Below are 26,712 nucleotides of genomic sequence, written 5' to 3'. Positions count from 1 at the left end.
TTTCTTTTTGCGGTACGCGGGCCTCTCACTGTTGTGGCCTCTCCCTCTGCGGAGCACAGGCTCCAGACGCGCAGGCTCAGTGGCCATGGCTCACGGGCCCAGCCGCTCCGCGCCATGTGGGATCTTCCCGGACCGGGGCAGGAACCCGTGTCCCCTGCATCGGCAGGCGGACTCTCTACCACTGCGCCACCAGGGAAGCCCTTCTGTAAAGTTTTAAGTCGGGAAGTGAAAGTTCTAGTTTGATAAGCAGAGTCAAATAAAAAAATATAAGGTTTGCATGAAGTAGGTAAAAATAATTAACTAAATATTCGTTTTGATTTATATTTATTTATTCCTCTTGGGACTTGGAAGAAATGAAAGGGAGAATTATTCAGTGGGAATTTAAGTTAGTATTATTCATCTAGGAGGGGCATGGTGCCCTGTGGGAGTTTTCCGTGTTTACATCTGTATGCTTGCTTTCTGTATTTTTGAGTTTGCTTTTCTAGTTATCATTTCAGATTTACTTTGTTTTCACTTGTAAAGACTATTGTGTATCCTGAATGTGTCAGAATAGTTCTTTCCAGCCTCTGCATTACTCAGAACCTTTGTAATTACTTATTTTAGTCCCATGCCTCTGTGTGTGAATGATTTTATCTTCCATACAAACTTGTGCTTTATGAAGAACATCCTGTAGAAACTGACAACCATGTTAAGTGATCAGGCATTAGCTTCTGGAAATTTTAGATCCCAATTTGTGATCGACTTAAAGCCACTATTCAGGAACATCTTTTGAGCCTTGTCCCTGGCTTAGCTGTATGTACCCAATCTTATTTTTCTTTCTTCTTTAGCACCAGTTTTTTTTTTTTTTTTGGTGGGGTGGCAGGAAGAGTCAGGTTTATTGAGGTATAATTTAAATAAAACTCACCATCTACAATGTACAATTCTGTGAGTTTTGACAAATTCATAAAGTTGTATAACGACTACCAAAGTCAAGATACAGAGTAATTCATCACCTCCACAAATGTTCTAGTGCCCTTTATGGTTGACCGCCACACCCCACCCCAACCCCTGGCAACCACTGATCTAGTTGTTCCTGTGGTTCCTCCTTTTCCAGAATGACACATAAGTGGACTCATTCAGCATGTAGCCTTTGGGTCTGGTTTCTTTCACTTAGCACAGTGCATTGGAGATTCACTTATAGTGGATGTATCAGTAGTTTATGCCTTTGTCTTGTTGAGTAGTGTTCCATTGTATGGGTACGTCACAGTTTACCTAGCCATCAATTGAAGAACATTTGGGTTATACCCAGTTTTTTGATATTATATATGAAGCTACTACAAATGTCTGTGTTCAGATTTTTGTGTGAACATAAATTTTCATTCCTGTTGGGTAAATACCTAGGAGTGTGATTATTTGGGTTGAATGGCAAATGGATATTTTAACTTTAAAGAAATGTTTTCCAATGAGCCTGCATTCCTACTAGCAGTCTAGGAGAGTTCCAGTTACTCCACATCCTCTGCTCGTCAGCAATGGCATTCATTGTCTCTCTCTCTCTTTTTTTTTGGCTATTCTAAGAAGTATATAGTGATATCTCACTGTGTTTTTAATTTGCATTTTCCTAATGACTAACAATGTTGGACATCTTTTCATGTGCTTATTTTACATTTATATATCATCTTTGGTGAAAATATTCAAATCTTCTGCTGAATTTTTAAAAATACTGGATTGTTTATATTCTCATCCTTGAGTTTTGAGAATTCTTTGTATACTTTGGATACAGGTTCTCTATCAGATATGTATATTGCAAATATTTTCTCCAAATCTGTGGCCTGTCTTTACTTTCCCTTTGTAAGTAATAAGTAATTTATGGGAGATTACTTTGGAGACTGTGTAAATATTTTGTTCCTTATCAAACTTTTGCCCCCGGGTTTTGGCACCTATTGATTTTCTAACTCCGTCATTCCTTCTGTAGTTTTTGGTTGGTATTTGATGCTAAGGAAGAGCTTCCCCTTCTTTCCTTTATTCTTCTCCTCTCTTCTTCCTTCTTTCCCCTTCCCTCCATTGTGGAGTCACAGCCCATCAATCATCCCAGCCAGCATAGTAATTCCCCTCTTTGCCTGTTGATTCAGAGGCACGAGGAGTCCAAGACATTATATATGCTTCTCAGCAAACGAAGCTTCTGGTTGCCAAAATTTGATATTGTCAGTCTTCTGAACTCTGCCCTTCTAGTGGTTATGAAGTGGTATCTCAAAGTGATTTAATTTATATTTGCATGATGACCAACGGTATTGAGCCCTTTTAGTGTGCTTATTGGCTAGTCATATTTCTTCCTTTGTGAAGTGTTCACATTTTTTGCCCATTCTTTTATTGGGTTGTTTCGTTTTAAAAATTGATTTGTAAGAGGTTTTTTTTTTTTTTAATGTATACATAAACGGGATATAGGCCTTTTTCAGATTTGTTTCTTTCTTTTTTTCTTTTCCCATTTGGATATAAGTTTTTTCTAGCACCATTTGTTGAAAAGACTTCCTTTTCCTAATAAATTGCTTTGCTATCTTTGTAGAAAATAAGTTGAGCACATATAAGTGTATTTCTGGATCCTCTATTCTGTTTCATGATTTAGTCTTATGCCAGTACCACACTGTGTTGATTACCATGGCTGTATAATGAGTTCTGAAATTAAGCAGTGTAAGTCCTTGAACCTTTTGCTTCTTTCTCAAGATGTTTTGGGTATTCCAGGTTTTTCGCCTTTCCATATACATTTTAGAATCAGCTTGTCAGTTTCTTTAAAAAGCCGACGGGGATTATCATTAGGATTGCATTGACTCCATAGATCAGTTTGGGGAGAATTAACATCTGCAATACTGAGTCTTCCAATCCATGAACTGACTATATCTTTCCATTTATTTAGATCTTCTTTAACGTCTTTCAGTCATATTATATAGTTTTCCACTTAGTGGCATTGTATATCTCTTATTTATTTATTCTTAAGTATTGGTTCTTTTTTGATGTTATTGCAAATGGACTTGTTTCAAAATTCCATCTTAAAACTGTGTGATGTGAGTGTATCTAATGTCATTGATTCTTTTAGCTAATGACCTTGTATTTTATGGTCGTTTATGGATCTTCCTAAATTCACTTATATATTCTAGTAGTTATTTTGTAGATAGGATTTGTTATATAGTTAATCACGTTGTCTAGGGATAAAATTAGTTTTAATTCTTCCTTTTCAATTTTAGTAAGTTTTATTTCCTTTTCTTATTGCACTGGCTAAGACCTCACAATATTGAATAGAAGGTGTGAGATTAGGCATTCTGGCCTTTTCTAATCTGAAATGCTTTGTACTTTGTTTATCCCACAGCTCAGAGAGGTCTTATTGACATTCTGTTTTATCATTGATCTCAGCATCATATTTAATTACTTTATATCATTTCCCATAAATTACAGTTATTTCATTTGTTTACTACTTTGTTGTCTGCCCCTTACACAAACCCATAAGTCTCTTATGGGAAAAACTCTGTCTTCACCAACATATAGCATGGTGACTCTTAGTAGACACTCAGTAAATGCTTTGTCAAATTAGTAAATTTTGGTAGGAACTTTTAGCAGTTATGCAGTCTGTCCTCCTTCCCAGTGTTTGAATCTCCTTGGTAAAACCTAGGACAGGTATTATTTCTTACAAGATTTTTTTCATATTCTTCTTTCCCTCTTTTTCATTTTTTAGGTGGTTATATTTCAATTTCCCATAGAAACCACGTATATTTAATGCTTTCAAAAGTTCTTAATTGATCTTTTATAAAAGATAATACAATTCTTTCTACCAATTTTTGCAAAATATTTTAGTGGCAAATTGGGATAGTTTGCCTTTCCTGGATGTTGCATACACTCGGAAGTTAATCTGTATTCAGGCAGTTTGCAGTGGTTCAAATATAGAAACAAGGGTAAACACATTCCACAGTTACCTAGTAAGCAGGTGTTGGGTCACTACTTTTTATTCTTTGAAATCTGAAGAAATCGCACCGATGAAGTGAACCAGTTAGGTAACTTATTTCCTTATTTTTGCCCTTTAGCTTTTGTTCTTTTTTTTTAATGTAATTTAAGTCTAATGAAGGTAAATTGCATTCAGCCTGGAACACAACGATCTAGGATGTATCCAAAAGGCAAAATATCTTTCTTCTGGCTGCCCCATTTTAACAGCTGCTGTGATAGAAAGTAATGCTTCAGTTTATGTACAGACATGAGGAAAATACTGGTTTTTTCCCCCTATATGATGTTCCAAATAATTCTTTGGCTTATCTTACACATTGATGATGGAAATTGCATTAAAGAAGTAGGTAAACAACATATCAAGTTGGATGTTTATTCATTCAACTCCCTTTCTTCATCCTCCTCCTTCTTTCTTTCCCCTCCCTTCCAGTTTACAAGTGGAGATTTCAACAGTCCTCCACCGATAATGGAGAGAATAAATAGACATTCAGTAAGGTTTAGAGCACCCGGACAGGCCTATCAACCAACTTGGCCTAATTGCTTTTTTACTTTGTTTAATGAAACACTCCACCCTATATACTGTTTTTCTTTTTTTTTCAAGTACCCTTGAAACATTCACCTAGAGGGACCAAGTTTGGGGCCAAAACCAAGTTTCAATAAATTTAAAAGCATTGGAAGTCCTACTGAATGTGTTCTCTGACCACAACAGAATTAAACAGAAATCAATATCCCAAAAATACCTGAAAAAAAAAAACACCCAAATATCTGGAAATTAAACTACACATTCCTGAATGACTCATGAGCCAAAGAAGAAATGACAAGGGAAATTGGAAATTATTTGAAATGAATGAGAACAAAAAGTCAACCTTTCTCTTATTTAAAATAAAAATATTAACATGCAGATCGGTAGAGATTCACATCTTCACTTCTTCCTACTCGTCTGCTTCTTGAATTCCCTACTCCCTCCATATGTTGGCCCTGCTGCAGTCCCTTGACAGTATGAGCACGGCCATGCTGCTGCTGGAGCTGTGCACCCAGCCCCTGTTAGTCTGGTCTTGCCAATCTAACCAAGTAGTCCAAATACCTTTCTTCCAGTTCCACTGAACAAACATTTACCGTTTTCAAAGGTCATGTTCCTGGAAGCATGGAGGGGAATTTATGGGGCAACAACAGACAGGCTCAAGTTATATAACTCTTATGTTAACTTGAATGAAAATCTTTTCAAAGCTGCTTCCTTCCTGTCCTACCTGGGGAGTTCTGATCTACCTTTGTCCAACATTTTAGACTTTTTGTGAGTCTTTCTTCACTTTTTTTTTTTTCTGTGACTTCTGTCTCTCCTAACAATCCTTTAATTGTTTGGACCTTCTCATTGCTTTTGACTTTTCGTAATCTTCCAGTATCTCTGCCCTCAGTCTGGTGTCAGCTTGTCCTCTCCAGCTTCATTCATTCACTGAGGCTTGACTAGGTGCAAGGCATTGAGCTGGCCACTGGGTTTGGTCCTGGGGTGGGAGACTTGTAAATCAGATAATTAACCTGGGTGAGCACTTTGGCAGAGGCATGTTGGAAGGGCCATGCAAACATTCTTTCAACACATATTTATTGGCCTCACACTGTGTAGCAGGCACTGTGCAATGGGGGTGGTATCCTGGGCAGAAGGTACTGATTGCTTGAAGATGAGGCGTGGATCTGGGAATGGGTGATCTGCTCTGGCACGAGGTATTTGGTAGGGACTTGGAGGGACTTGAGCTAATAAGTGGTGAGAGAAAAGCCTAGAAAGGTTAGGAAAGTACTTCTTTTGTTTTTCTTAAGGGAGTTGTAGTTCTGTTTCTGTGGCGTAGCATTTATTAGCTCCATGGTGACTCTTACCAACTTCTGTATTACCTGTATCTCTGATTTCTTTGGTTAATCTTCCACTGTTCTGGTGCCCAGTAGCACTAAGTGGTGGTAACCACTAGCACTGTTAATTGTGCATTTTTTAAAAGTGGGAGGGGGGCTGCCAAGCGAGAAGGAGCCTCAAAGCAGGGCACCAGGTGTGTGATTCTCTTAACTTTACCTGGATTATTTCCTTTTAGGCGTTAAGTAGCCTCTTGAAACCCCCTTTTTTATTTTAAGGGTAGGGGAGGAAGAGGTTGAAACAAATGAATTTGAAAACACCCTGTGGGATAAAATTTACATTCATCGCCCACCCTGAAATTTTTTATTCTTTTTCTTTAGGTTTCTTGCTATTTAAAGATTTTTGTTTGAATGAAATTAATGAAGCTGTACCTCAGGTGAAGTTTTATGAAGAGGTAAGAAGTGACTGTTTTATCAATGCTTTTATTTCAAAAGCATATTTAAACTGTACTTTGGGAAATATTAAGACTACTAGATATCTTAGAGATTCGTCAGAAGTAATTAGTACTACAAGATATAGTTTTAGAGATGCTGACAACAACTATAAAAATCATATTTTTAAAGCTCTGTAGTGTTCTGGAATCAGTGAGGAATAGTTGGACTCAGATTCCAGAGGAGGAAGAATCTTTCAGAGGTGCACTGAGCATTACCAGCCATTTTATTTTCTGCAGAAGCACGCTGATTCTGGACACAGAAGCCGAGGTAGGGGGCTGCTACTGGGTGAAAGAGAAACTAGCAAAGGTTTTTGGTCACACATTACTAGAGTGACAAATTGGAGACTTGGTGGGAAAGGGTGGCCTCAAACCCACAGCTGGTTTTCCCAGCAGGACATTGGGAGGGGATCTGAAGAGGCAGGCCAAGAGCTTCTGGAAGACACATTGAAACCTCCCACAGCCTTGCGGTGTTAAACGGTATTGAAATGTACACCTGTTGTGGCAGGAATCCGAAAACAGAACAGGCAAGAGATGAAAACCCCACTGAAGAGCCATAACCACTTATCACCTGGGGTGGCGGCTGGTCCAGGTGTGGTGGGCAGGTGAGAATCCAGCTTTGGCCCCTGGCAGGAGGCTGCTTCTGGGAGACAGAAAAACCAGAAGAGGTTTCTGGATCTGAAGTAAAAAACAGATGAAGCTGGGAATTCCATGGCGGTCCAGTGGTTAGAACTCCGCGCTCTCGCTGTCAAGGGCCTGGGTTCAGTCCCTGGTCAGGGAACTAGGATCCCATAGCCGTGCGGTGCAGACAAACCCTCACCCTCCCGCCCCCCGCAAAACAATTAAAAACTTATAACATCAACATATTAAAAAAAAAAAACAACGAAGCTGGAGGGGCCCCCAAAACATGATGAGTCCCATGCTCAAGACACATGCCAAGTTTTGAAGCTTGAGTGGGCCGGGGGTCCAAAAGCTATCCTGAAGACTTCTTAAGGGCAGAACTGAATCCAGTGCTGAGGAGACAGAGGTCTCATTGAACTCCATGGAGACCCAGGCCTTAGAACAGGGACCAACCAGAGGCAGACTGAGTCCTACACAAATGGCAGGGCAGACCAGCCCAGCTCAACCCCCTGTTGGGTGATGAACTCCCTCCCTACCTGTGCAACAGAGAATAAGGGGAGCTCTCTGTCTCTTTTGCAGGTAGAAAATAACAATATATAGAGACTGTCCAATCTTCACCATACAGTAAAAAATGATTTTCCACCTAAGAAGCAAGATCACATGACTTATAAACAAGGCAATAGAAGCAGACCCACAGATGAATCAGATATTGGAGTTAGTTGACAAGTACCTAAAAATAACTGTAAATATGTTCCAGACAATAGAGAAAAAGATGGACAAAATAATTAGATGGAGGAATAGAGAGTTTCAGCATAATTTGAATGTATTGTGGAAAACCAAACAGATATTCTAGAACATAAAGTATTTGAAATTAGAACCTAGTGGTTAGAACCAATAGCAGATTATCACAATGCGAGACAGGATTAACGAATAGGGAAGCAGGTCAGTAGGTCATCTCAAACTGAAATACAGAGAAAAAAGAATATAAAAAAGAAATAAGGGCATTAGAGACATGTGAGGCATACCTAAAAGGTCTAACACATGTAAAGTTGGACTCCCAGAAAGGAAGAGAGAGAATGGGACAGAAGCAGTATTTGAAGATATAATACTAAGAATATTACAAAATGATGAAAGTCAGCAGCTTACAGATTCAAAAAACTTAGAACACCCCAAGCAGGATGAGTACAGAGGAAACGTATCTTTGCACATCAATATAAGACTGTGGAAACCTGTGACAGAGAGAAAATTTTAAAAGCAACTAGAGGTTAGAAAAAGACACCTCATTTTTAAAGGGGCAGTAATATGAACAAAACGACTGTGACATATTAAAATAAATGATTAAGAAAAAAGAAAGACAGACAATGAAATGGCCATCTTTCAAGTAATGAGAGAAAAAAGCTGCCAACCTCGAATTCTTTCCTCAGCCAAAACTTCCTTCAAAAATGAAGGTGAAATAAAGATATTTTCAGACAAAAACCAAGAGAATTTGTCAGTAGTGAAACTGCATTACCATAAATACTAAAGGGAGCTACTGTAAGCAGAAGGGAAATTACCCCAGATGGAAATGCAGGAAGGAATGAAAGACATCATAAAGGGTAAATATGTATGTGAAATATATGAATGTTGACCATACATAACTATAATATGTTTTTAGAGTTTAAAGTGTGTGTAAAACTAAAATGTATGAGAGTAGCACAAAAGGCAGGAGAGGGGTTAATAAAGTTAAAATATCTTAAGATTCTAGGATTATTGGGGATAGTAAAAATAATAATTTGCCTTGACTTGTAAAGGATGCATATTGTAATCTCTAAGGTTAACTTTTAAAAGAATAAAATGTGTATGTTAAAAGAGAGGAGATGTGGAATAAAACAACATTGTTTTAATCCAAAAAAAAAAAAAAAGAATAAAAGGTGGACATAAAGTAGGAGGTCAAATTGAAAATAAAGAGTAAGGTGGTAACTATAAATTCATCTATATAAATATTGATGATTACATTTAATATAAATGGACTAAATACTCCCAGTAAAAGACTAAGTTTGTCAGACTGGATAAATAACCAAAACCATGTTATATACTGCTTATAAGTGAGATGCTTTATTTATGTATTTTAAGATATTTTATTTTTTGATTAACCTATAGTTGCTGTACAATATTATATAAGTTACAGGTGTACAGTATAGTGATTCAATTTTTAAAGAAGTGGTATGCTTTAAACAGAAGGATGGAAGAGGATATGTAATATACACACTAACTGAAGCAAAGCTGGTATAGCTATACTAATATCAGACAAAGTACATGGCAATGCTACTTTGAGATAAAGAGAGATTATTTCATAATGATTGAGGAGTCAGCATCTGTATCTTACAAATAACAGAAGTTTAAAATATTTAAAGCAAAAATTGGCAGGAAGATCCAAAACAAAATAATTCTACAGCCCTAGTGGGACACCCACATACTTCAAGAACTTGTAGAACAAACAGACAAAAAATTAGTAAGGATATAGAAGATCTTAATAAAGTGATGAATAAACTTGACCTAATTGACCCAGCAGAAACAGAGTTTTGCATTCTTTAAAGTACATATGAAACATTTACCAAAATAGATCATATGCTGGACCCTAAAGAAAACTTTCTACAAATTTCAAGATTGAAATTGTTCCGAGTATGGTCTCTGACCACAGTGGACTTAAGCTCAAATTTAGTAACAGAGTTAAGAAATCCTTAGCTGCCTGGAAACAAATAACTTCTAAATAATAAGGGTCAAAGAGGAAATTAAAATTGAAATTAGAGAATATATTAATTGAAATATGTTTAAGAAATGACATATGCTAATATTATTAGCATGATCTGTCTTTACCCTAAAACATTTGAAATGGTCCAGAGAAAGCATGGCATAATTAGGGCTGATATGAGTACTCTTTGTGTCTTTGAAAATTGGAAGAATATTCCCTTTTTTCCTGGTTTATTGATAAACATGAAAATGACATTTTTCTACATTTAAAAAATTAATGTATTTCCAAGAAGAATGATCAAATGATGATGCACATTTAGCATCATGTGAAAAAAAAGTAAGCTAAATCCAAAAGTCTTCCACTGAGTACGAAGTGACTTTATTATTTCAGTTTGAGTCAGGCATTTTATCTGGACGAGACTCACAGCTTGATGTGTCAAAAAATTTTTTTCTTTCCTGTGTTCTTAAAAGCTTCTCTCCAATTTCAGCATGTACTCAGCTGCTTTGTCAAAGAGAAAGCAATCTCCTTTAGTAGATGAAACAGATGGGCAACCTACGTAGTTATTTCTTAAGCACTTCTGGCCAGTATGGTGGTGACTACTGCTGATGTGTTTCCATTTGAACTTTAGACATCGGAGTTTCTCTTCGTTGGCTTGTTCCGCAGCTCTTCTCTCCTCTCTCCTGGTCTGGTGTGATGGATCTGGCCTATCAGGTTATCCCCTTGGAGGAAAATGCTTCAGGGCTCCTCAGCAACTTGCTTTGTGTTCTTTAATTGACAATACCATCCACCTTGGAGTTTCAGATACAAGTTGTGTAAGTCAGTACAGCCTCCAAGATGGAAGTTATCAGTAATTCTGACTCCTTGGTTTCACCAGCCTAGTGGATTTTTTAATTTCTAGTTTTATAATCCTGATCCCTAGAAAACTCTGTTGTGAGATATCTTGCAATGTGTATGTTGTCCATTGTATTTCCATTCTTCTGTGTCCCCAGACTCTTAGTGGTTACCCATTTTCCTGTGGTCTGAAGTCCTAATTGCTTCTTCCAACACTCACATGTCTCTGCGTTAGTTATCGCTTACCTTTCCGTCTTTATCTTTCACTACCTTCTCACGTAGACCTTCCAGTAACCAATATTACCTGAACCCACCGAGCCCAGTTCTTCTTTTTATTAATTTCCTTATGTCCTTCCCCCAGCCTAGGATGCTGTTTCCCTTTCTCGGCTTGTGGAAAGCCTTGCTTCGTTTAAGGCCAAGGTCAGTTTCTGTATTCTCCAGTAAAGCCTGTCTGTACAGTCGTCCCAGTCTTCCGTGATTGCTTTGCTTCTCTGATTCTTACACTGTCTGTTGCCTGTAATGCCCGTGGGATACTTAATATATGCTTGCTGCTGGTGTGTGTGCGTCATCAGTATTTTCACTTGACCGTTGTTTGACTCCTAGACAGCAGGCCCAGCTAGGATCTAGGTGCAGCTGTGCTGTGCCCTCTCACTTGCTGTGGGATATGGTGCTGGTCACTGAGCAAACCCTGAAGCATCTACCTTGTGTCAGACCCAGAGCTTACAAGTGTGAACCAAGACACTGTCCTGTACTTGAGCTCATAGAATGGGGACTTAATATTTGAGCATCTGTTACCTTATCTATGAAATGAGGTTAGTAATCATCTCCTGCTATTTCACAGGCTAATTAAGAGTCCCAAATGGGATGCCAGATGGACAGTTGCTTTCTAAACTGTAATATCTATAATATGCTGTAACATGGTGGTAAAGAGTTCCAGCTCTAAACTGAGACCATCTGGATTTGGATTTGGACACTGCTGGTGATTAGCTGCCTGAAGTTGGGCAAGGAGTCTTGCTTCACTCTATCTGGGTTTCCTCATCTAAAAGTTAGGGTGATAGCAGTGTCTGTCCTTAGGGTTGTCATGTGTGTATGCAACACACCAGAACAGCACCTGACACGTAGCTACTGCTCGGTGTGTTGGTTTATACACTTCCTTGTTCCAGTCAGATTTAGATGCAGCTTATAAAAATATTTATATTACACCTAGATTTAATAATAAATCACGGAAAACAGAAAATTTAAGACCAGAGGTAAAGTTACTACACAGACTTTTCTTCACTCATGCAACCAGTATTTATCAAACACTAGTGCTGGGAAGCATTGTTTGGATGAACAAGATGGACAAAGTCTGAGCTGTCTTTGAGCTCCTATTTTTGTTGAAACAGACAATAAACCAGTAATAAATGAATAGGAAATATATCGGGAAATGATAACTGCTATGCAGTGATTCAAAACAGACCCGCAACTCAATGTGATGTATTGTGATTTGGTGGCCACCTTAAATTGCTGGGTCAAAGACTGACTTCTGAGGAGGTGCATTTTAGTGGAGTAATTTCAGATATTGTGTTTATCCTTTGTGGCTTTCACTTAGTTTCTTGAATCTGTCAATTTATATGTTTCACCAAATCTGGTAAAATTTGGGCCATTATAAAACATTATTTCTACCCCAGTCTCTTTTCTTTCCTCACTCTAGACTTCCAATCATAACGAGGTTTGATCTTTCGATATTATCCTAGATATCACTGATTCCCTGTTCCATTCCCCCCCCCCGAATTTTTTTTTCTTTCTTTTCTTCAGATTAGATAATTTTTATGGAGCTGTCTTCAAATTCATTGATGCTTTTGCCAACTCTAGTCTGTTATTATGTTCCATTGAATTTTTTTTCAGAGAAGATTTCCATGTGGTTCTTTTCATAGTTATTATTTTTCTGCTATTTCCTATCTTCTTATTCGTTACATGCATATTTTCTGTACATCTTTTAGTATAGTTATAACGGCTCCTTTAAAATCCTTGTCTGATAATTCCATCAGAATCATCTTGGATTGGTCTTCACTGATGGTCTGTACTCTTGCATATGAGCCACATTTCTCTGTTTCTTCATAGATAGAGTAATTTTAGATTGTATCTTGTCCATTGATATTGTAGATACTCTAAACTCTGTTTCTCCAAAGGGTATTGATTTTTTTTTGTCTCAGCAGTTAATTTGGCTTACTCAGACTTGATGCTCTGTCTTCTCATACAGTGGGTAGCAACTGAATCTTGTTCAGTTCTTTTAGCCTTAGCTGGACTGCTGTGGGTCTGTCATGCTCACCTGTCATTATGGGGTCCACCAGAGATTTTGAGAGGTTTGTACGTAAAATTTTGGAGCTCTGCTCTGGCTCTTCATTTTCAGGAATATCCTCTCTTACCTTCCAGCTTCTGTTTGATGCCCCTTTTCCATTATCTCTGTACTTTTGGTCACTCTCCGGTGGTCCAGTGCAGTTGGGTTTTATGTATGTCCAGAATTGTTGTTAGAGTTTAGTTCACCATTACCTGAAGGAGGACCCTGGTTTGTGATAATTTTGAATATGAAGCCAACGTGACTGGTTGATGAATTGGATGTAGGGGGTGGTGGGGACAGGGGTGTGAGCAAGAGAGCAGAATCAATGATGATTATTCCATTTTTTTGGCTTAAGCAGCTGGGAGGATGGTTTTATCATTTCTGTGATAAAGAAGACTAGGGGAAGAGCATGATTGGCTAGGGGAGAGAGGATGTGGAAATGTCTGGTAGGTGATTAAATATTTAGACGCTGGAGCTCTGGGTGAGAAGTGAGTCCTGGAGATCCAGACTTAGTCATTGGAATATAATTGGTGTTTGAAACTATGGGACTGAATAGCTTTACCTAAGGAGAATATGTAGTGGATGAAAAAGGGGTGCCCCAGTACCGTGCCTGAGGCACTCCAGTATTTAGGAGTATAGCAGGGGAGGAAGAATTACCAAAGGAAACTGAAGAAAAGGAGCCAGTGTGGCGAACCCCTGGACAGTGTAGATCCCAGAAGTCAGAGAAGAAAGCCTTCAAGGAGGCAGGAGGGGACCACTGAGCTGAATGCTGCTGGGATGTCAGGAAGCTAAGGGCAAAAAGATCCTTGATTGGTCAAGGCAGAGGTCCTTAGTGACTTTACTAGACCGTCTCATGGGAATGGTAGTGGGAAAAACGGGAGGCAGGAAAGTGGGGACCATGACAGCTGTGGACCAAAAGGGCTTGCTCTTAGGGTTCTGTGTATTTAGGCTACATGTTCAGCTGTGAGCTTTGTAATGACCAAAGCAGAAAGGGAGGACTACACAGTTAGTGAATGTTCATCATTGATGGCGAAGCTTCTGTTCTGCTGTAGTAGAGACTTTTCACCTTGAACTTGGGCCTCTGCCTGCTCAGGTTCCCTGGACAACCTGACTGCCAAGATTAGGGGTGGCATTTGCTCTGCACATCAGGACATCCTGTCTAGGGCCAATTGATACTTGACTGCATGTTCTTTTATTAGTGGTCTTAACTGATAATAGAAAGTGAATTACAGCCAGGGATGCTTTAGGCTGTTTCTTTGCCTACTAAGAATTAACCTTTTCTGTTGTTCAAGTTGGAGTTTATGAGATACGAGGCACTTACTAAAGCCAGAATTGTGGTTCAGAGCATCATTTGTGCAAGAAACCAGAATTTTCTGTATTGTCAGATTATTACAGTTCATAGAAAACTCCCATAGAATCAGCATTTGCTTAACCAGGTGTCAGCTTGCTTTATAGGTCCCCAGAACATAGACTTAGGTTTCATTACACTTGTTTTCAAGGATAATGATTCCATGAAGGTTTAGTTTTCCTAGAGTTTGTATGTTTAGGCAGAAATGTTTGCCTTTGGTTCACTAACAGTCTACCTGTTCTATCCTGGCATTCTGGCATTAATTTCTGGACCTTACTAAAACAAAACATCAAAAGAAATCTACCAAACTAGAGTCCTTGGCTTATTTTCTGACTCTGCCTCAGATTTGTGTGTCTGGCTTCTGTTTCCTTGCAGCTACCATACTTGCATCTGGCATGGTATTTGAACCTTCAGACATGTTCTCCTGAATTAACCTTGGATGATTAAGCCCAGATCCTTTGGTTATGCCAACATTGCTGAATTGCTTCTTCATTAAAAAAGTGTTTTCCTTCTGGAGAAAAATATAATTTGAAAAGATACATGCACCCCAGTATTCATAGCAGCACTGTTTACAATAGCCAAGACATGGAAGTAACCTAAATGTCCATCGACAGGTGAATGGATTAAGAAGATGTGGTATGTGTGTGTGTGTATGTGTGTATGTATGTATGTGTGTGTGTGTGTATATATATATATATATATATATATACACACACATATATATATACATACACACACACACAATGGAATATTACTCAGCCATACAAAAGAACGAAATAATGCCATTTGCAGCAACATGGGTGGACCTAGAGATTATCATAGTAAGTGAAGTAAGCCAGACAGAGAAAGACAGACCTAGAGATTATCATAGTAAGTGAAGTAAGCCAGACAGAGAAAGACAAATATATGATATCACTTATATGTGGAATCTAAAAAAATGATACAAATGAGCTTATTTACAAAACAGAAATAGATTCACAGACATAGAAAACAAACTTATGGTTACCAAAAGATGGGGTGGGGGAGGGATCAATTAGCAGTTTGGGGTTAAAATATACACACTACTCTATATAAAACAAATAACCAACAAGGACCTACTGTATAGCACAGGGAACTATATTCAATATCTTATAATAACCTATAATGGAAGAGAATGTAAAAAAAGAATATATGTGTGTGTGTGTGTGTATATATATATATATATATATATATATATAACTGAATCACTTTGCTGTATACCTGAAACTAACATAACATTGTAAATCAACTATATTTCTATAAAAATTTTTAAAAAATAAAAAGTTTTTTAAAAGTGTTTTCCTCTTGGATGGGGTATCAACCTACCCTAGTCCTCTTGCCTTTTTGTTAAATTTTAGTGTCTGTTCCAAGAAGACTCCATTCTAAGCCCAGGCAGATACAGACTTGTGAATTTCAGCCATCTCACTGATGATATTTAAGGGCAATTAAGATGATCCCAGAATTTTTCTCAGTGTGTGAACCAGTTAGCCTTCGTATAGGACGTCAGCATTGTACCTATTCCTCTCCCTGCCGACCGTGCCCTTTCATTACCAGAAATTTTCATAGGATTTACTGGTTTTGATTTCAAAACTGTTAGACTGTACAGTAAAAAAGGTAACTTTTATTTCTTTTCAGTTTATACTCTCTCCCATAGGAGTAATCAGCCCCACTTTTTGTCATAGCAGAATAGAGAACACTCAGATATCATGAAAGTCAGTATTACAACTGTCTCCTTGGTGGGAGCATTTGTTTTTCCAAAAATAAGTTATATGTAGTTATTAGTCATTATATTGAAAATCTTTGCTACAGTCTTCCTACCAGCTCCATATTTCATTTGTGTTTTCATTCTCTTCTTGTCTTTTAGATTAAATGTATTTCTGTAAATAAATAAAACTACTTCCCTGATCTGAGAACTTCTGTTTTGAGGTTGGAGTAATAGGGGCCATGTCCTCATAAAGCAAATATTTCCAAAGCTCATTTTATTATTTGGTCTATCTTAACACCCATCAGGTTACCTCCCTTAAGTTATTGGCAAAACATACAATTTGAAGGAACCTTTCTGTTAATACTTTTAGAGTGCAGAGAAGGTTCCAGTGTGAAAAACCAATGCTTTTATCTATGGTTAATGCATTTCCAAAATATTTAGTTGATTTCTAAACATCTCTTTGCAGGAATCCTAGCAATTTATTATTATTTTTTCCTCCTGAATTTTGTAACACTGTAGTTGAGTGAGAACGAGCCCCGTCATAACTCTTAGAACTGGATTACAGACAAATTTAAATTATTTGTGGTTTGGAAAGGAGACTTGGCAAGGATGAATGGTCCATGGCTGGTGCATCGTTAAGATAATTGTAACCATGGCAGTATTTGTTTCCTAATATTGTGTTTCTAAATTTAAGCGACAAGGTTCATCATAGGAAAAAATCCATTCGTATGTTCCAAGTTGAATTTAAATTATTCCAACTTCATTATTACAACATTAGAAGTAGCTGTTTCCTGTGGAATGGCCGATTCAAGTAATTTGCTTGATGTCATGTGGAAGTGGTTTCTGCCAAGACTAGTAATATCCTTCAATAAAGTAAGTTTCTAGGAAGACAATACCTAACAATGGTAACTTTTAACCATCCAGATAAAAGAATATGAAAAGCTTGAGAATGAGGAAGATCGCCTTTGTAGAAGTCGACAAATTTATGATACTTACATCATGAAGGAGCTGCTCTCTTGTTCACATGTAAGTATCTCTTTTTGTTTTATTACTTTAGTATGGGTAAATATGAGACAGCCTTCAAACATTTCCAGAATGAAAGTTAAAGTAGGAGGAAGAGGTTTAAAAATTAAATGATATTCATCCAGGATGGAACCCCTTTCTTCTGTTTTTGTCATTTGTTTCCTGATAATACCGATCCAGTATCTGTTGTTCCATATACTCTTGGTATGTTTCCAAAAGTGGATACTTTCACTGCAAACATTGATAAAATGGCTAATGCAGATCAATGGAAGAAAAAGCCAACCTCAATTCTAGACTTTCTAAAGGAAATTAAGCTTTATTGTTTTTCATTTAGCTCTCCCTTAACAGTTAGGCTAATCATATATTGATCAATAAAAATCTTAAATGCTTTCTTTGAATTAATAAGGAGGATTGTAATTATTGTGTTAATGTAGTTCATTAATAGTTGAATGATGGTTGAAACCATTTTTTTTCCTTGTATTGATAAATCAGAGAAACAATCTAATTCAGTCATTAGGATAAACTGGGTTCCTAGGAAATTATTCCACCAGGAGTGAGTGGAATAATTAATAATGAAAATTTACCATGTAATCTCTCTACATGAAGACTGTTTTCCAAAGGAGTATCCTAAGAGCCCTGGGCTGCTGTGTCCAGTGCAGTAGCCACTAGCCACATGTGGGTATTTAAATTGTTTAAATTAATTTAAACGAAATGGAATTAAAAGTTTAATTCCTCATGAGCCACATTTCAAGGGCTCAATACCCACATGTGGCTGGTGGCTCCTGCGTCAGCCCAGGTTCACCACATTTCCAGCATTGCAGAGAGCCTGACTGGACAGCAGTGGTCATGACAATGATATATGTTCGTGCTTCTGTGTTTATTATGTTGTCTACAGTGCTTACTGAACTTCTGAGCTAGAGTTAATCATAATGCTCTGTGCCTTGCTACCTTGCTGGGGAATGGTTGAACCTTGGTAAATGCCAGGTGTTCACTGTGAATGCCTCTGTAAACGTAGTTTTCGTGTAGGTCAACAATTTAGAGGGTTTTTAGCAGCGTGATATGCTTTTTAAGCTCTTCTTCTTGTGCATTGCTGCAGACGTAATTTGAAGTTTTGGGGGAGGACAGAGTGTGTAATTTTTGTCAGTGTGAGTTTCATTGTTTTAGAGCCAATTCCTCTCCCCTGTGGTTACAGCAAGATTTTCCTTAACCTAGAGTCTTTTCAACACTGTGATTTAGCTTTGCAGTCCTGACGTTTAATTCTTAGGTATATTTTCATGCATTCACTTTCTCTCATATAATATAAATTTTGCATTTTTAGGACCCCAGTATCAGCCAGTTGAGGGATGATGCATTTAATAAGGCGATAATACGATTCCTTACAGCTTTTTTTAGTCGAAGTCATCTTGACCTCCTGTGGGATTAGGTATGTCAGTTGGATGCCCCTGTTGCACAGCATCCTTCTCGACATGGTATCTAAGAACTCTGGAAGCTCAGAGGAGCAGTGGTCTGTTTGGCTTGCCCGCAGACAACCAACAGATTTTTTAAAGAATGCGTGTTGATGGAATCCCTATAGGTTATGCTTAGTAATTTTTGTGTTAAATTTTATGTTTGATATTGTAAAACATACAGAGGTTTGCTCTGTTTTATATTTGTGGCAAAAACATTGTTTTTTTGATTTTTAAAAGCCATTCTCAAAGCAAGCTGTAGAACACGTGCAAAGTCATCTATCCAAGAAACAAGTGACATCAACTCTTTTTCAGGTAAGATTAAAGTGCTTTCCCAGTAAATGTTTCTAATTTGCTTAACAATTGGATTTGGGGCCATTCTTTGCATCTGTGAAAGTGCTGGGGGAGTTGACATATGAGGCTGTATTTCTTACGTGGAGGTTTATCTGGAAGAACTGAAGTTTAATGTTGTCTGTCTTCTCATTGAAATGTGTGCTGTTCTGCCGACATTCTTCGTGAAGGCTTTCCTGAAAAACGCCACTGGAGCATTTCTATAAATCAATCAAGACAAGACATTGGAGGAAAAAGCCTTTTCCTGTTTGACATCCCGGGCACCTGTGAAGAGCGGGGACTTGACAGGATTTACTTTCTAGTGGTACAGGTGTTGACCCCCACTGTGATTATCCCCCAGATGAAATAGATCCATTTTCAAGAATCAAGAGGGAATGTTTGAACGGCCTTGGTGTCGTGACTGAGGAACTGGACTTTGCCCTGGCTCCTCGTATCTTGAACACAACACAGTCATGCAGATTTAAATGACAAGCCTCAGAAAACTTGATCCACAACTGATGGGCCGATGTATTTGCTGATCTTCAGATGTAATGGTTTCTCCTCCCCAAAGCCTTTTATCTCATCCTGTGGGTTTTCTATAGAGGTGGCAGCTTGCAAGGACACGGTCAAATTTTCAAGTGGATAATGTACTTTTCATGTTTCTGTGAGTCACAAGAAATATGAAAGAATGCCATTCATTAATGTAATGATTTTCATAAATGAAAATAATTTATCCATTTCCTGGATTATTCAGTAATTTACAGAGAAGTTAAGTTGATTTTTACCTAGGTGCCTTATGATAGGTTTTATTTACATACAAAATGAACCTGATTATTTTATAGAGAAAATATTGATTTGGCTCCGAGAACATTTGGGTACAGTAACAAACCGCGTGCTGCCTTTCTGCCAAAATAATTAGATGGACTTTTCTTAAAATGTAACATCTTTTATAGTCTAGTTGGTTATAAGCTTGGGCTCTGAAATTAAGTGCCCTGGATTTCGAGACCCTAGGCAAGCTACCATACCTCTCCTCCCTTCAGTTTTCCCATCTGTGAAGCAGAAGTGAGAGTGGGCTGTCCCGCAAACGGGGGTCTTGAGGATTCAGTGCATGTGAGTTGCTTTGCACTAGGCCTGTCTGTTGCCATGCTCCACAAATGTCAGCTCTTACCAAACACTGTACATTCAAAAAGTGCAACGTGAACGTCTGCCGTTTGTTGCCTTCATGATATTTTCATGTCAGAACTTCAGTTGTCTGACTTTGACGCTGTTTGGAGACAGTCTTGTAGTCAATTACATCTAACGTTGCTAAATTATACCTCACAGTACGTGGATTTTACAACTCTGATGCTAGCTTTTCCTGCAGCATAAATAACATTTAAAAAGATAGTTCCAGATGAGATACAAAGACCACCAAAATTCCCTCTGTGCCTTCAAGGAACAGTCATTTAGGAGCTTCTCCAGTATCTTTCAAAACCACTTACTTTACTGATTTGTTCATAAGAAAATAATTAAATAATGTTCTGGTAAAATAGATATAGAATGGCTGGTATTCTTATTTCAAAGGTGAAGGAAGTAGTCCCTATTAAGTTGATTTAAATAAGAAGGTCTATGAGTGCAATTCAGTGTGACATGTACCATCAGAACATAGTGATCAGAGTATTGATAGAGGTTACATGTTTGGATGTCCTGTTTATAGAGGGACATTAACCATAAAGTTAGTTGATATTCTTTGAGTTGGAATTTCTTTTTTTCCCCTTTCTGAGTTACAATTGACAAATAAAAATTGTATATAATTGTAGGTGTACGATGTGATGTTTTGATATACGTATTCGTTGTGAAGTGATTGTCATAATCAAACTAATTAACATATCCATCACCTCACCTAGTTACATTTGTGTGTGTGTGTTTGTGTGTATGTGTGGGGGTGAGAACACTTACGATCAACTCTGTTAGCAAATTTCAAGTGTACAATACAGTATTATTAACTGTAGTCCCCATACTGTACATTAGCTCTCCAGAACTTATTTATCCTGCATAACTGAAACTTCGTACCCTTTGACCACCATCTCCCCATTTCCCCCACTTCCCAGCCCTTGGAAATCACCATTCTACTCTAGTTTTATGAGTTAGACTTTTTTTAGATTCCACCTATGGACGAGATCATACCGTATTTTGTCTTTCTGTGTCTGGCTTATTTCACTTACCATAATGTTCTCCAGATTCACCCATGGTGTCACAAATGGCAGGATTTCCTTCTTTTTAAAGACTGAATACTATACCATTGTGTGTTTATATATATATATATGTATCCATACCACATTTTCTTTATCCATTCATCCATTGATAGACACTTTGTTTCTGTATCTTTACTGTTGTGAATAATGCCGCAGTGAACATGGGCGTGCAGATATCTCTTCAAGATACTGATTTCATTTCCTTTGGGTATATACCAGAAGGGGGATTGCTGGATAATATGGTAGTTCTGTTTTTAATTTTTTGAGGAATCCTTATACTGTTTTCCATAATGGCTGCACCAATTTACATTCCCACCAACAGTGCACAAGGGATCCCTTTACTCTACATCCTTACCAACAACTTACCTCTTGACTTCCTGATAATAGCCATCCTAACAGATGTGAGGTGGTATCTCATTGTGGTCCTTGATAATCAGTGTTGTTGAGCACCTTTTCATGTGCCTATTGGCCATTTGTATGTCTTTCGAAAAATGTCTCTTCAGGTCCTCAGCCCCCTTTCGAATCGGGTTATTTGGTTTTTGGCTGTTGAGTCGAGTTCCTCGTATATTTTGAGTATTAACCCCTTATCAGATATATGGTTTGCAAATATCTTCTTTCATTCTACAGGTTGCCTTTTCACTCTGGTAATTGTTTCCTTTGCTCTGCAGAAGCTTTTTAGTTTGATGCAATCCCGCTTGTCTGTTTTTGCTTTTGTTGCCTGAATTTTTGATGTCACTTCCAAAAAATCATCACCCAGGCAAATGTCAAGACGTTCTTTCCCTGTGTTTTCTTCTAGTGGTTGTACACTTTCAGGTCTTATATTTAAGTCCTTAATTCATCTTGAGTTGATTTTCGTATATGTGTGAGGTAAGGGTCCAGTCTCATTCTCCATTTATTGGAGAGACTATCCTTTCTGCATTGTGTGCTTGACACCCTTGTCAAAGGTTAGTTGACCATAAGTGTGTGGATTTATTTCTGGTCCCTCTATTCTGTTCCATTGGTCCATAATGTCTGTTTTTATGTCAGTACGATACTATTTTGATTACTGTAGGTTTATCATACATTTAGACATCAGGAAGTGTGATGCCTGAGTTGAAATTTCTTATCAAGGAGAAGAAGGTAGTAAAAAAAAAAAATGCTCTGAAAGTAAATACAAAATACTTTTTATTCTTTTTGTTTGCAAAACTAACTTTAGACATAAATAATTGCACAGGTACATTTGGTGGCAAGAGTCGGAAGGGGTCCTGGCTTACATTTAGGTTCCTAGAACATGCCAGGCCCTGTGCTTGGCTCTCAGCGTTCTTAATCTTATTAAATTCTCACAGTGGCCTTGAAAATGAGATGTGACTCTCCCATTTTACAGATCAAGGGAACTGAGAATCAGGTGAGGTTGTTTGCTCACGACCCCACTGTTGAACTCTCGCTTTTGCACTGCTTACCCGACACATTTTGTAGTTCATTGTGTTGAGAGTGGCAGTGTAGTGTATCATATCCAGTCTTAAGAATCTCTGGTGAACTTTTATTTTATTAGCAAAAGTACAGGCTGTTTTATAAAATATGAAAAAATATTAACGTAACAGTTTTTGTAAATAGAAAATCTGTGATATACAAATTTAGGCTTTTCATATGTCTTTCAACACTTGATCCCTTTTGTCTTTTGAACCTCTTGAGACTTGTGGCCCTTGGTCTTTAGCATCTAGAAGAGTTAGCAAAGATTGCTATTATGTGTCATCATAGAAACACAGGACTTCAGAGCTGGAAAGGGCTTCAGAGAGAGAGTTCAGCTTCCCCTGTTACTAAGGAGGGAACAAAGTCCACTTGGTTTTAGTGACCAGTTCCAGTGTCCCGCCCAGGACAGCAGTAGCCCTGCCGGGGGTGGAGGTGGCTTAGACCCGTGGCAGGAAGTGAGGCTCCCAGGCGAGCTGCGGCGGTCTCACTGCCTGTGTTGGTGACTGTGGCTTCTGCAGACTTCCTAGTTTGATCACTTGCCTTGGACGGTTCCCGATCTGGTCCTTCTTTTTTGCACATTTTCAGGATTATCTACGAAGACACAGAAAACATTAAATTTGCATCATTCAGTGAGTGTAGGGTATGAAGATATTTTCCAAAACTATCTAAGTGGCTCCAGGCTGAGCTGTGAAATGTTGGTGTTTGATATTTTTTATAGTTCTTGATTTGAAGTCCATCCCATGGAAAATAAGTTTATGCAGTTTATTTGGTAATGTGTAAAGTGGCATGATATTGAAGTAGATTGTTCTCCACAGGGAAAGGGCACTGCACGTGTGAGCAAGGAGCCCTTGCCGTAATCCCCGCTTAGCCGTGAACTTGCTCAAAGACCTTGGGAATAGCTGATGTAAAAAAAATTTACTCCATGGGTCCCTTGGCTTTTAGTCTTTAAAAGTCAGTATTAATGCTGATCATTTATGATGATCATAATTAACAACAATTATATAATTAATAGTAATTTATAGGATGCACTACATAACTTACAAGGCTCAGTACACAATGAAAACCTGGGGGCCCTTGTTCAGAAATTATTAAGAACTTCAGCATGACAACAGCAGGGCACCATACCGAGCCCTGGGCTCTTCTGTGGGACTGCATGGGTCACATGCCCATGAAGCTAATTCCAGCCACTTAAGATGTGCCTGTGACTTGCCAGGAGCTGTGCTAGGCAGGAGGGATGCAGTGGCACACAGGACAGACCTGTCCTTGCCTTCATGGAACATGCCATTGAGTGGTGTAGATTACTACAAGTAACTAATCGTGACCATGAGTCCACTGGTGAAAATTGGACAAGGCTGTGAAGGGCGAGTACAAGGTGCTGTGGGAGCACGTAATTTGGAGCCTTACCTCGTCTGAGTCTCATCCTTTTCTGTTTTTCACTTTATTATGTTCTTACTGATGCAGTGTGGAATTTCTTTTCCATTCTTTCCAGCCATACATAGAAGAAATTTGTGAAAGTCTTCGAGGCAGCATTTTTCAAAAATTCATGGAAAGGTATGAAACTTTATGTATAAAATCTTTTTTTTTTCAATAGAGATATATTTGACGTGTAACATTAATCTTAGTTATATATCATTGTATTTATACTGATAAGATCTTGTACTGTGTAGGTGTACCTCATTTTACCCGATAAGTGCTGTCCTTACTATGTGTTAATTTATTCATTCAACGAGCATTTACTGACCATGTGCTATGTGCCAGGCTTTGCATTAGATGGTTTCCTCTGTACCTTATAATTTAGGATTTGTATATCTTAACATCCCGTTGACCTTTAGTTCTTTAGCTTCCAAATGGTCCAAAATTTAAATAGGCTAAGGAACCTCACAATTAAAAGTATCTTATTGGGACATCTTTGCTAATGCAAGCACGAGTCTATGTCTAATTCATTTGTTTATATGTTGAAATCATATCCTTCAAAGTGAGACAGGCCTTCTCTTGATTCTTTACGTAGTAGAATTTAAGTATCGGCAAACGTCTGTAGTCATATATATCATTAATGTACCCGATAAATACGTCCCTCTGGGTTACTCAAGCTATAGGGTATGTCTGTCCTATAAAATTCTGAAAATTTTCGGTAATGCCTATAAAAGTGTTCACATGCTTCTCAGGCACCTGAGAGTCAATCCTTCAGTATTTTGAGTGTGCCTCTATGATGATGCACCTTTGGAACTGGACTTTCTAACACTGAATCTGCATTCACACTGACTGTACTCTTCTCCATAAACTCGGCTAATTTCTAGACAGCTGTCGTGTGACTGTGCCTCATCGACGGAGCAGCCTGCAGCTGTTCAGTGGTTGCCCTTTAAGAGCAAATACTTCAGTGTAGTGGTTTTTTTTCCTCCACATGTTCATAGAACTAAAATAATTAAAATAAAATTTAAAAAGTTGTGTCATGATTGTACCAGAGTTCAAGAGATAATTTTATCTTGGAGTAGAGTCAATACTTCAGGAAATGAATCTGCATACAAATGATTACATTTTTCTGAGTAGGAGCAGAGGCTTTGCCAAAAAGCCATGGGATCAAACTGAGGGGATAGGATGCCAGCCCAGGGGTGAGACTCAACCAAGCCGTCTCCACTGCTGTTGGTTCTAAAATCTGACTTTTCCCAAACTCCTGGGTCAGCCTCACTGTTATATGGTCCCTGGTGGAGAGGGGAGAAATGGGGATGGTAATTAAAATCGGGGAAGAGGTCTTGTTAACTCCGTTGTGTAACCACCAGGTAAACCTGCACGGTCATTTTCTCCCACTGAGTTAACCATTCACTGTGTTTTTTTTTTTTTAGTTGTATATTGAAGTATAGTTGATTTACAATGTTAATTGTATTACATTTATTTAATGTATTTATTTAATGTAAATATTACATTATTTAATACATAATTGTATTAAATTTAATTACATTAAAATGTAAATTTACAATGTTAATTTCTGCTGTACAGCAAAATGATTCAATTATATATGTACACACACACACATTCATTTTCATATTCTTTTCCATTATGGTTTATCCCAGGATGTTGAATATAGTTCCCTGTGCTATATAGTAGGACCTTGTTATTTATCAATTCTCTATGTAAAAGTTTACATCTGTTAAACCCAGACTCCTAATCCATCCCTCTCCCAGCCTCCTCCCCCTAACCATTCACTCTTATCACCGCAGGAAATACAAGTGAAGCTGTTTGCATTTTAGGCAAGCATGCACATTGGATTTTCTGAAACTGTTACCATTTTATATAAATGAATTATTTTTAAAGTCAGTTCATTTATATATATATATATATATATATATATATATTTGGTTCTTTTTATGTTAATACATTATCAAATTAACAGTAAAAGAATCCATTGTCAGGCCAAGAGTTCAGAGTTTGGGTATTTTGTTGTTAATTAATTAATTTATTATTTATTTTTGCCTGTGTTGGGTTTTCGTTGCTGTGCGCAGGCTTTCTCTAGTTGCGGTGAGCGGGGGCTACGCTTCATTGCGGTGCGCGGGCTTCTCATTGCGGTGGCTTCTTGTTGCGGAGCACGGACTCTAGGCACGTGGGCTTCAGTAGTTGTGGCACGCGGGCTCAGTAGTTGTAGCTCGCGGGCTCTAGAGCGCAGCCTCAGTAGTTGTGGCGCATGGGCTTAGTTGCTCCGTGGCATGTGGGGTCGTCCCAGACCAGGGCTCGAACCTGTGTCCCCTGCATTGGCAGGCGGATTCTTAACCACTGCGCCACCAGGGAAGTCCAGAGTTTGGGTTTTGAAAAGCACAGGCACTCCGTAAATAGACCCTTGTAGACTTCAGCATCGTCAGGACTGGCCATGTTCTCTGAGGGCCTCATGGTTCAGGCGATTTTTCTTGGTGGCCACACCGCAGTTTCATAGTAGTGAAGTAAAGAGGAAGTCTTCATGTAGAGAACAGGCTTATGGTTGCCAAGGGGGAGGCGGGGTGGGGCAGGGGTTGGACTGGGAGTTTGCGGTTAGCAGATGCAAACTAGTATATAGAGAATGGATAAACAACAAGGTCCTACTGTATAGCAGGAAACTAGATAAATCATAATGAATAATGAACTAGATAAACCATAATGAATATATAATGAATATATATCACATGTATCCTGTGATAAACCATAATGAAAAAGAATATATATGTGTATAACTGAATCACTTTGCTGTTCAGAAATTAACACGTTGTAAATCAATTATACTTCAATTAAATTAAAAAAAAAAAAAAAGAGGATGTCTTTAGCAGTGCTGAGCCTGCCTCTCCACCTTCTCCTGAGGCCCAGCAGGGACACGGGGTTAAGCTCCCAGTGGGGCTGAATCCCGGAGG

At 38.2% G+C, this 26,712-nt stretch overlaps 1 protein-coding gene across 3 annotated transcripts in view; it reads left to right on the top strand.

The window, feature by feature from the left end:
* The window catches only part of GRK3 (G protein-coupled receptor kinase 3), a 122,793-nt gene that overhangs the window by 52,509 nt on the left and 43,572 nt on the right, over nt 1–26,712 (top strand). The window contains exons 3-6 of one of the 3 annotated variants that reach the window (XM_029220467.1): nt 6,178–6,251; nt 16,786–16,887; nt 18,570–18,644; nt 23,832–23,893. In XM_029220467.1, the coding sequence (XP_029076300.1) occupies nt 6,178–6,251; nt 16,786–16,887; nt 18,570–18,644; nt 23,832–23,893 (313 nt within the window). The remainder of the gene's footprint in view (nt 1–6,177; nt 6,252–16,785; nt 16,888–18,569; nt 18,645–23,831; nt 23,894–26,712) is intronic. The other 2 variants (XM_029220487.1, XM_029220477.1) reach the window with 2 other exon arrangements.

Source organism: Monodon monoceros, unplaced genomic scaffold (genome assembly GCF_005190385.1).
Source record: "Monodon monoceros isolate NGI ecotype Baffin Bay Population unplaced genomic scaffold, NGI_Narwhal_1 Super_Scaffold_1, whole genome shotgun sequence".
Lineage (NCBI taxonomy): Eukaryota > Metazoa > Chordata > Mammalia > Artiodactyla > Monodontidae > Monodon > Monodon monoceros.
Note: the sequence above shows the minus strand (reverse complement) of the source record. Positions and strands in the feature narration are given on the sequence as shown.